Below are 12,007 nucleotides of genomic sequence, written 5' to 3' on the forward strand. Positions count from 1 at the left end.
CTGTCAACATTTTAAGTAGCTGGAGGTCTGAAATTACAGGAGAAATACTAAAAGATGGGTCTGAAATATGTTAGAAACCTGGCAAACATATGTTTTCACAGCTAGGACTCCTGTATTTCAAGTATGTGTGAACTTTAAGGCAGTTGTGGAGTTGCGCAGGAGATGTTAACCCCTTAGCGCGGCAGCACTATGGCTCTCTGTAATGTCATATAGCAATGTTGTTATGATGTAGTTAAGCATTTTCAGCAAGTCAATAGGGTCGCCGGCGACCCCAGCTGCAGTATACAGTAAATACCAGAAATCCAAAATTGATTCTCTGAGCTCTGGTTTGAAATTAGCTCTGACCAATTGCTGACAGTTGACGTTCATGACGTATGTTATTATGCTCCCAAGTGCGTTCGCTTATTGGCCGGTAACACCGCCCGTCTGGTGGTCGACTGAAAACCCTCCCCACAGAAGCGTAATCAGACTATTCGTGAATTACTAATTCAAATTGAATGGTCTGGCTTGTCAGGCTAGGCCCCTAGTGCTCAGGCTTAGGGTTTCTTAGACCCCGCAATGCCCCCTTAATCTCCACCACTGGTTCAAGTTAACCTTAAGCTTCGTTCACACACGTTGCTACTAGTTACTCGCTATTCGCTCATTCGCCTACTAGCCACTCGCTCATGGAACGTTTGCTAAACGTGTGCATTGGCAGTCACAGGCGAGAAGTACCGAACTCTGCATTCCAATTGGTTACTCGCTTACTCGCCTCTCTCAAATATTTTCAACTCGGGATCCACCCACATCGCATCGCTTGTACTCTCCTCGCCTACTCCCCTCCTCGTCTCGCTGGGACACACAAGACATTCTATTGACTTAACTGGCTGAGTGAGTAACTAGCAGCAACGTGTGTGAAGTGAGCAAGGCTTTATTCCCCTTGTTTGACAGCTGATGAGTGCCAGCGGTTTCCTGGGCTCGCTGCAGCAGTTCCCCAAAGACACCATCAACGAGGAGATGGTGGAGCTGCTGACGCCTTACTTCGACATGGAGGACTACAACCTGGAGAATGCCAAGAAGGTCTGCGGTAACGTGGCAGGCCTCCTGTCCTGGACCAAGGCCATGGCCACCTTCTTTGACATCAACAAGGAGGTTCTGCCTCTGAAGGTATCGTATGAGCTCAAGCACCAGTTACACTTTGAATACAGCAGAGCCGGGGCGCTGTGGTGCAGCGCGCTAAATTTGGGCTTGCATGCCCACGGGGACCTCGGTTCGAGTCCGGCCGGGGTTATTTCCTGGCCCTGCCCCATCTCTCTCTCCCAATCATTTTCTGTCTACTCTCAAACTGTCCTGTAATAATAAACAGCGAAAAAGGCTCAAAACATACTTTAAAAAAAAGAATACAGCAGAGCCTCTGTTGTAATGTCAAAGTGTTAATCTATTACTCAAGTCTTTCAGTCATGTCATAGCAGTGTTGTTATAATGATGTCAGGGTGTATGCAGGGTTTTAAAAAGTATTAAAAGGTGATAAATTAGAAAGCCAAAATTTAATGGCCTTAAAAATTGTAAATTTGCTCAAAAGGTATTATTTTTTGTTGTTGTAACATTTTGACAAAAAAAAAAATATTGATTCTGTATCTGAGGGCAATCATGGGTAGGCCTATGTGGTTAGGGCGTGAGGTTGCCAACCTGCCAGGTTGATGGGGGGAGTAATTTACCAGTGCTCTCCCCCATCCTCCTCCATCACTCAGGTACCCTGCATGGTACCGTCCCGCCGCACTGCTTCCTTTCGTGCGTCTTTGCAAAAAATTAAAGTGTAATGTAATGTTAAGGAGGTAGAAATTACAAAAGATGTCTTGTTAAGACTCACAACGGAGTGTCGTGATGGTTGTAAAAAAAATCTAAAGGTAGTGAAAAAGGGTATTAAATGGTAGTACATTTGACTTCAAGATTGGTGTATATACCCTGGATGTGGTTGAGTCTCTTTTTCAGCAGGTAGTGAATGTGGCTGTGGGCCCATGATCATCTGCACAGAGAGGCTAAGACTGTCTTCCCATAATCATGGACTTTCTACTTGACCTGGCACTGAAATCCACTGATTGTGTGTGTGTGTGTGTGTGTGTGTGTGTGTGTGTGTGTGTGTGTGTGTTTAGGCTAACCTGGTGATCCAAGAGGGCCGGTTGACGGTGGCCAACGCAGAGTTGGCCAAAGCCCAGTCCCAGCTGGACGAGAAACAGGCTGAACTGGATAAGGTGCAGGCCAAGTTCGACGCTGCCATGACGGAGAAGCAGGTAGGCCTCCTCTCCTCTCCTCTCCTCTCAGCCCATATCTACCTTTTTCCCATTGTCATTGTGCCACAGCACTCCGGTGATCACTGCATACTGCACACAACAAAATTGCATTTATACCTCACCCTTTTCCGAAAATAGTGAATGCTCGCTGGTGGGCCCATCTGCATAAAGAGTCTAGGTTTGTTGAAAAAAACTCCATGTCTTTAGAGACCAAGGAAACTTTACTGATTGGTGTATGTAGTGTACAGTATGTTGCAGGGTCAGATCTGTGTTCGTAGGTAAGCTATCAGAAACACTGTTGATGCTTTTTAGGACCTGCTGGATGATGCAGCACTGTGCAAGAGCAAGATGCTGGCAGCCTCCGCTCTGATTGACGGACTTAGTGGAGAGAAGGTCCGCTGGACAGAGCAAAGCAAAGAGTTTAAGTCACAGATTAACAGGCAGGTCTTTTTCATCTGTATGAGCACTGAAATTAGTGTAACTCGTCTCTCCAACAGCAATAATACAGCAGCTAACAATTGTTTTTCATTCTTTGTGTGTCAGTAATATCTTCTGTGTAATGTATGTACCATGACAAGTAAAAATCTAAAACCTTCAATCTGACGGTAGGGACACAGACGCAAATTTGGCCAAGCAAAGCAAACTTCGCCATTTATTCCTATGAGGGAGGCGAAGGCAAGTGAACAGGATCGACACGAAGCGAAATTATTCAAATTTAATATCATGGAAAGGAGGAGCGAATTTCGCCTGCGGCGGCCAATCAGATTCAACATGACTGTTTCATTCCATTTCATTCGCCGCAACGACCTGATGACGGTTGAGCTGTCAGAATGGAACACTGAGTTTCGCCTCTTCGCTCTGCTCATTTCACCTGCTATGTGTCCCTAGCGTAATACATTTCTTTTCCAGCCAGCTGTAAGCACAAAGACTACACTCGCCTCCAAAAGAGTTGTCGCCTACCCATCTGTTTGGAATAACAGCTAATAACCTGACTTTCAATTAATCACTTGGCTTCAGAAGTCACTCATATGAAAGCTACAACCCTCTCGAATGAAAATGAATAGGGCTGTCATTTTAACGCGTTAATTCGATTAATTAATTACAAGGCGCATTAACACGTTGTAAAAATTAATGGCATTCATTATTTATGGGTAGACATACGTTCTAAGCGCATGGTGTGGCAACTGAATTCACTCACTCACGCTGTGATAAATACAAGCCGTCCGTCAACTTCTAAAGCTAAAATACAATAAATACAACAAATACAGACACTTTTCTGTCTTTTGTCATGAACAAAAGCATATGTTTGTATTTAATTATTTTTAGATATTTTTGAATTATTACGAGATATGCCAGTTGACGCTGCATTGCTGCGAACAGCTGTTCAGTTAAAAAATAGCTGTGGACCAACAACGTTTTCCTTCCATTAAGGCGAGACACGGCAGGTGAAATCATCGTTTTTTCATGCCTTGGTCAAATCTGAGATTTTGGGCTAGTTTGCATCCTTAACTTGTTGTCTTTCACACTGGTGTGAAGAAAACGTCTAAAAAACAGTATTAGATAGTTATTTTATTACATTTGGTAGACTTGCGCTTGTGATTTTTAGCTTGATTTGTCATGTTTTTCCTCTTGTTACGCACAGTGTTTATTTGCAACCGTTGGGTTTTATATGCCTTCCGAGGTCTCGTTGGAAAGCTTGAGTCTTCCCGCATACAGTCATGTATTCCAAATAAGGATATTTCCGCTGTGTCAACCACCAATCATTGATTTAGACAAGGCGAAAAAAGCAGGAAGAGAAGGTTGAAACGAAATCCGATTGGCCGGAATGGGAGATTCGGCACTGTGATTGGTTCTAATCAGTCACGTGTCACTCTCGGCTGCAGTGGATTATTTTGGAGTGAGGAGTATCCAACGGAGCACTTCGTGTCTCCACTTCTTCGAGACGAATTGAAATGACAAGAGCCCGTGCTTACATGTAACAGAAAGCACGGGTAAACAATAAAGCAAACGACAATATATGTTTCAAAGTGAATTATTCGGTACGCTGTCGGCATTCGTTGGGCTCGCGTTTGCAATGCGTTGCCTACAGTGAGGTTACCCTCTCTCCTTGCACCACAACGAAATTTCTGTCAGTGCGCGTTTGAATTGAATAATCAACGAATTGGTACTCATTGTACTGTTTATTTAACGTGTTGTGCGATGTAGCTCACAATTGACTCACATAGCCTAATAACCACTCTTGTAGCTTGTTTTCGAGTGAAGTGCACAGGTAAACATGCCGAGGTTGTTCCGAGGTGAAACCAGCCTGGCGACTCTAACTCTGTGATATTTTTCTTCCAATAGACCAGTATTTTCTTAGGTTGTTGGATATTGATTATTAGTCTATAATTGACTCCATTGGCACAGAAAAGATTACTTCCTTCAACATTATGGAAAGGGGCTTGTGTAAACAGACTATCTTTGGATGAGGTAGTTGACCACCACGCATTGCAAAGCAGGGAGGCTGCTTGTCATCCTGCAACATGCTCACTTCCCAAAGTCAGTAGCCTACAGTGGATATATGAAAACAATTAAGCATGGGCAATAAAATACACCCTGCTATATATTTTAAGTGAAGTAAAAACAAAGAAACAAACAAAAGTAGAGCTTTATTCATTGGCCCAGTGGTGTGCACAGGCAGAGGAGGCCCTTTCATGAACAAACAGAGAAGTGTCCCAATTTAGTTGTAGCCTGTCATGTGGGCTGTTGCCAATCACTGGCATCTAGCAAATAAAGACCATTACACCATTACAAGTATAGTAAAATAATCCTGTCTTTAAGGGTAGCCTAGCAGGAAACATTCTGTTTGTCCATAGGCCGAAGCATAAGCCAACCTTAACATAACCAAAAACTAAATAATAATTAGGCCTAGGGCCTATAGGCCTACTAAAACCATAGGCCTAATCATGATTAAAAATAAACATGGTTTATAACTACTTGCTGTCACAAATAAGTAGGCCTATACCAGACTGTGCGGCTATTGTAGCGATAGGCCTATAGCTGTTCTGTCAAGTAGATGAGCTATATTCAATTTCAGCCTATTCATTCTCAATATTAAGGACCCTTTTGTGTGATCTTTTGGAAATATTATGGCCAGTAATACATGTTTAGAGAGGTCAAAATGAACCTCTGATGCTATAACATCCATGGACCTACTCCACAGTTTGTGATTTTTAACCTGGAAGTTTCTGAGGCCTGTTAAGGCCTATTCTAACATATTGGTAGGCTATATGCAAATTGGAGGACCAGCCATTCACTTCACCAGTTGGTAAGTGAAATAGTATGCTTCAAGTGCACAAATATGGCCTAGAAATAGGTCATTTCACTCATTGGTGTAGTGAATGGTTGGAAGAAATACGGGGTACAGGATTGCAACCTCGAAAGCCAGACCACTGATGATGGCACTGTACATGCCATGTTGATACCATTAATGATAAAATAAAAATATTCACCTGTTTTAAATGTAATAGAGTTATCAGTTTTAGTGTAATACATGCATATATTCATCCTACATTCATCCTAATGCCATTTTTTTATGTACGTTGTGGCTTTTACCAGAAATCTATGGATTTTTGCCATACAAATCTTTAACGGCCATTTTCTCAAAATGAGGTTTTCCTCACACTCAAAGGCCTAAAACTCCACTTCTGTATGACTGACATACACCAAACTTTCCAGTCCTATTCCTGACTATATTTGGAAGATTCTGTCACAGGATTGTGTTATTATATTATTTTAATCCTGATTTATAGGACTTTTCCTCTTAAAATGAGGCGAAAAATCACATTTTCAGGGCTAATAGCAGCATTTTCAGATTTTCTGCAAAACTAAAGGAGATATCCATAAACCCCTGTGACAAAATCTTTTAAATTGCTGTAATAACACAATGAAAAAAGAATTTTGAGTCTGGCTCTTCCACATGTCAAGTTTTACACTTTTGAATATATATGCAAATTAGCGCATAATTAATTAGACATAGCCTAATTACCATATTTAAATATAAGATTTCAGAAAACTTCCAATACATTTTTTTCTCCTATATGTATGAGTAATCCACTGGAAAAGTTTCATGGTGATATGTACAAGTTAATTTTTTTAGCCTATTCACCTTTAGTGTCTCGCCTTAACACAAGCAATCAGACAATCTCTACAGCTTAAATACAACTAATAACATGTCAGACAAAATGTGGTGTTTTTCCCATTATCGATTTGTCTATATTTGATAACCTTTAGAAAGCATTTTATCAGGAGATGTAAGCTACAAGTCTGCGCTCGGCAGCTGGTTCATCTGATATGAATACAGGCGCATTTCAAGACAGTTTATCATTTGATTTGGCCATGGCAGTTGTATAATAGTTGGACTTGTGGTAGGCCTACTTAAATCTTCCATACAACTATAGCCCAGCCATGCGAAAGCATTGACTGTCAGGCTTTGAAACACACGACGCAAATATTTGTGTTCATGATGTGTGACCGCGGTAGCCAAGCTACTACATAGAGCCTACCGCAATTTCAGCAGAGGTTTCTGCTCATCGGCAGAACAACACTTGTATATTCACTACAACATCAAACCACTTGATAGATAATCGCTACCTTTTCCACGCTGCACATAAGAATCAAAATATTACAGGCTCCGAAATTACCCCATGACACAAGCTACAGTGCAAGTGTCAACAGCGCAGAGTAGCCTATAGGGATTTCAATTTGACAGCACAAAGTCATCGCAAGTGTAGTCAGGTACACTACGTTGAGAGCTATGCGTTCGTTCAATTTTCATGGGGATTTGTAAAACTTTATATTTTTGGAATCCTTAGACCCTAAAGAGTCAGAAAAGCAATGTTTTACAATTTTCAAAAGTCATCAATGCAGTAATTTTGGGTCTTGAAAAGTGGACACTATTACACTAAAAACGCCTAGGCAAATTTGCTAATATCTTCATAAATTGAAAATAAAAATAAGTGTGAGGTAAATATTTGTTTTGGAAAAGTTGTTATACTAAATTCTTAGATAGTTCAAAGGGCCCTTTACACAGATTTAACACATAATTTAGTTCAGGCCCCCATTTTCACACACTTTTCATTAAAAAAGTAGTGTTTTTCTCAAGCGAGAAAACACTAGTAGATTGGGTAAAACAAATAAAACTTCTATGCCTCACCACACCATTTTCCCAGTTAATTATTTACATTAAAATACAGGATTTTTATTACAAGTTTTCTTAAATATTATGTTTCAATATCTTAACAAAGTGTAATGTACTAACAAAGTGTAATGTAAACTAATTTACATAAACACCCAAATTTGATGTTGACAAAGGCCTATTGGATGAAGCAGAGACTACACTTTTTTTCATACATTCAGGGTGTTTGGAGAGGATAAAGTTACTTTTTTTTAACCATGATGTTGTTGAGGGTGTACTACACTTTACAATCCAGTGGTGTGCACAGACATTTTGGGGGGCAGGTGCTCAACGTGGAGGCGGGGGGCATATGGAACTTCCAGCTGCCTTACTAGGTTATAGAGCAGGGGTGGGGAGCCGTTTTCATTCGAGACCCACATACAATTTCATTTTCAAGTTCTCCAAGGTCCGTACTATGAACACAAACCAGGATTAACCCCTCCACTTTAGGCCTATATTGACCCAGCTTTCCTAGTTCCCCTGAAAATATAACCTAATTGTATTGTAAATTTACAAAGCACATCATATTCCATGTGAAATGACATGAGATTAATATTACATTGGGGGCCGGATAAGAAGGCCGCAAGGACAACCCTAGAGACAAAGGTTCCCCACCATTGTAGCGTATATATACTGTATTATATATGTGATATAACACAGCTATGTGAAAGTGGTAGTTTCTATATTCACATGTTCCTACACTCACCATGTTGGTGTGGCAGTGGCTGTGTTTCTGTGCCAGACAGAAGGAAATGAAAATAATAATAATAATAATAATAATAATAATAATATTATCATTATTATCATTATTATTATTATTATTCATTATAATAATAATAATATGTTTGTTTTATACAGCGCACGCCTTTCAAAACACCCAAAGTTGCAAGGTATCGTGTAGGAATGTGTGCGTGTGTCAGCGTGTGAGTGTGTGTGCGCGTTAATGTGCTTGTGGAATAGGCCGGGAGCTACGTATACCCCTCAGGATGTGTTTTGCTTACTTTTTTTCATTACGATTTCCTGTTAGTCTATACCCTGGGCCATAACGAGTTGATAGGGTGCACTCCCAACTCAGCCCCGTTTGGTCTCAGGGCCCAAAAAAACATCTAATGGGTTAACGGCTTATATATGCCCCCACAAAAACTGATAGGACCTTAATCCTTTATATTACTGTAATTTCAAATCTTCATAAGGGTTGACTCATAAGACTAAAGATGAAAATCTGACTGACCTAAACTTGAGTTTTCTAAAGAAATGGTTTGCTTTGACCTTAATTGTAGCAGTGCTGCACTAGTCCACTCTGTAGAAGGGACTCCTCCATGGCTGCACCTACAAAGAAAAACTTCTCAAGGTGTGCAGGCAGGGGCGTATCAGCAAATCAGATCCAATGGACCCCCAGCCGTATAGCTACATAAATCGGATTGTGTGTGGCGCCCTGGTGAGTCAGTTACACTTAAAGGTACACTGTGCAGGAAATGGTCAAAAAAGGTACTGCAACTATGCTGCTCATCGAAACTGGGTTGCTTATTGCCAAATTTGATCTTTAGAACTAACCGCCATAAGCCTCCAGGAAAAGAAGTGTCTTCAGGTTTTGTTTAAACATGGCCAGTGAAGGGGCGCTCTGGTTGTGGTTGGGTAGATTGCTCCAAAGAATAGGACTGCAGGGATCTTGAGGGGGCATGGGGTGAAGGAGGTCTGTGAGGTAATGGGGTGCCAGACCATGGTGGGACTTGAAGGTTAGGAGGAGGACTTTATAGGTAATGTGTGACTTGATGGGGAGCCAGTGAAGCTGCTTGTGTATGGGGGTGATGCACTGCCAGGGTCCAGTGCCTATCAGGATCCTGGCAGCAGAGTTCTGGACATTTGCAGTCTGTCTAAGGCCTTGTTGGGTAGACCAAGCAGAATGGCATTGCAGTAATCCAGGCGGGAGGAGATGAAGGAATGAGTGAGAGTCTCTGTAACTGTCTTAGAAAATGAAGGCCTGAGTCTGGTAGACTGGACTGCATGAGTCTGCTTGCATTTGTCTCACTCAGCTCAATTATCTACCTTTATTTGACTGTCCCTGCAGGTAACTCTTATAATATCCTCTTCAGCTGAGTTTCTCAAAAATACTGATGTAGTACTTATGTACGAGGTACCCTTTAGACAATAGCAGGCATAGACATCAATTCAAGTTTATGCGATAACTTCTCTTGTACATGCATGCTTAAACATAACACGTATGTGAGGAAAAGTAGTGGATGTAGGCCTATACATTTTTAGTGATGATGTGTAGTATATTCCTGATATACTGACAAGGGGCCACCTGCTACATGGTTACGTGGCGCTATTCCGACATGCCGCTATTCCGACGTTAATGTCTATTGTCGGAATACCGACACGTTTTCCACCGTCCGCCGCTATTCCTACATGCCGCTATTCCGACATTTTTTTTAAGTAGCCTATAGGCCTATATTGAACCATTCTGAGAATGCTGCCACTCTACTGTGTAGCGCTGTCATCAGGGCAGCCGACGTTTCCCTCCATGTCCATATAAGGCTCTTAAATCTAAATGAGCTATCCACGCGGGTGTGGTGCTGAAATCAGCGATGTGAGACACTTTCCCACGTTACTGCTTTGAAGAGATAAACTTTGTTGCCTACATTCCAAGTTACTCAATCGAATTATATCGCAACAATGTAAGGTCCACCAAAACATCCAGCGACATGATGGAGCACACAACCCTTGTCCTTATTTTGAAGTTCCAGAGAGAAGAGCCGTTGTCGTGTCCAAACCGAGGCAAAACAAAAGCAAACTGTGAGAAATTCCAAAAGGCAAGTCTTACCAATCCAGACATAAATTTAGGCTACAATAGGCCTATTAATCTGAAGTCGGTCCCGCCTCTAATTCCCCGTTTTGCACATGCCATAGCCTACACTCAATCCATCTCATTGAAATGACTTGTTCATCCACCGCCGGTTCCACGGAGAGAACCTAACTCTCAGCGGCCTTTCAGGGCTGAAGGAAGGTGCGGTGGATTTATTTGTCACGGGGTGACAAATTCAGAACTCAGACACTCACTGATTACATTGATTTCAGTTGCCAGCGAGAGAAGGGAGGAAGGTGATTGGGCCAATAGGATGGGTGTGGGTTTTTTATGTGCAGTGCTGGACGGTGACACACCGGAGAGCGAGCGAGACGCACGGCCGCATCGTTGGGAAGTTGGTGGATGAGGACGCTCACAAACGAAGAGTTAAGTGCCCACGCCTGGCCGCCATAGCCTTCACTAAAAGCAAGCCCCCTACCCGCGGTGCATGCCGCCTTCAGCTCTCTCTCACCCTCTCGCGCTCTCTCTCGCTCTATCGCTGCAGCTGGCACAGCCGACTCGCGGTGTCTCACTGGACAGACGACAGAGCGTGAATGGACTGGTTCTATTCAAACACACACACATGCACACAGGACTATGTTCTCAAATGGAAAATCAATATTTGAATGAAATGACTTTGGTGTCTTGGTGTTTTCTGGTGTGTACAACGTTCCTCGGGGGAGTTGGTAATAAGAGGGGGTGCCGCTTGCAAACGCGCACCTCCCACCTGTGACATATTTTAAATTTAAATTTAAATAATTAATATGTTTTTTTAAATAATGAGACTTAAATCCTGAGACTTTCTTATACAAAAAGCACCAACTTGGGCGCATAACTACAGAACTTTGTAAATTGAATGGATGACTTTCTGCCACAGTCTGACGTGCATGCATGGGACATAGCCCATATCGGTTCATTTGTGATGCGTGAACAGTCGGTCTAGCCTACCTGTAAAATGACACCCCCTTCTGCTGTAATATTACTTATTATGTAGGCTATTACGCGCTTGCAATAGAGAGAGAGAACTCAATCAGCCTTGTGTTACACATGGTTTTCTTCCGATGTTGGCAATTACGCTGCGTGCGCGTGTGTAGCCGTGCCAGGATCCCAGGCCCGCCTTACACACTCACCAGCGCTAACTTCCACGCACCATTCAACTGAACGCACTTGTGTTAGGCTACTCTGCTGAGTGGAAGATAAACAGACTCAAATACCTAACAATTCTTTATTGACACATATTAATGGCAATAGCAGCCAGACAAATCCTCGCGTTGCAGACCTACCCAAGATTAAGACTGCGGCCGGTCGCTTTGGGAACTGTAAGTTGCATTTGGGTATTGCGCGTGTTATAGCTGCAATAAGTAATTGAAGAGCCCACGTCCGGCAGCAGTGGCTGACAGGCCAGCAGCAGCACGGGAATTTGGATTGTTGCATTTTCGGGGGATTGATTATTTCTCCCCCGCTGTTGAACTGTGTGCATGTGTGTGTGAGAGAGTGAGTGTGTGTGTATGTGTGTGTGTGTGTGTGTGACTGCATGCGCGTGTGACTCAGCGGTACTGTGTAGTGGTGGCATTTGGGCACCTCCGCTGAGTAGGCTACATAGGAGGACTGTACAACAGTTAGGTCTACTTTATGGTGTAGTGAATCCTACTGTAGGGTAGAATGCCCTAATGTGGG

The 12,007-nt window shown here is 42.5% G+C and overlaps 1 protein-coding gene across 4 annotated transcripts in view; it reads left to right on the plus strand.

The window, feature by feature from the left end:
- LOC134469405 (dynein axonemal heavy chain 8-like) overlaps positions 1 to 12,007 on the plus strand; it is an 81,995-nt gene that overhangs the window by 44,152 nt on the left and 25,836 nt on the right. For all 4 annotated transcript variants that reach the window (XM_063223635.1, XM_063223633.1, XM_063223631.1 and 1 more), the window contains 3 exons: positions 931 to 1,146; positions 2,133 to 2,270; positions 2,583 to 2,710. In XM_063223635.1, the coding sequence (XP_063079705.1) occupies positions 931 to 1,146; positions 2,133 to 2,270; positions 2,583 to 2,710 (482 nt within the window). The remainder of the gene's footprint in view (positions 1 to 930; positions 1,147 to 2,132; positions 2,271 to 2,582; positions 2,711 to 12,007) is intronic.

The sequence above is a fragment of the Engraulis encrasicolus genome, chromosome 18 (assembly GCF_034702125.1).
Source record: "Engraulis encrasicolus isolate BLACKSEA-1 chromosome 18, IST_EnEncr_1.0, whole genome shotgun sequence".
Classification (NCBI taxonomy): Eukaryota; Metazoa; Chordata; class Actinopteri; order Clupeiformes; family Engraulidae; genus Engraulis; species Engraulis encrasicolus.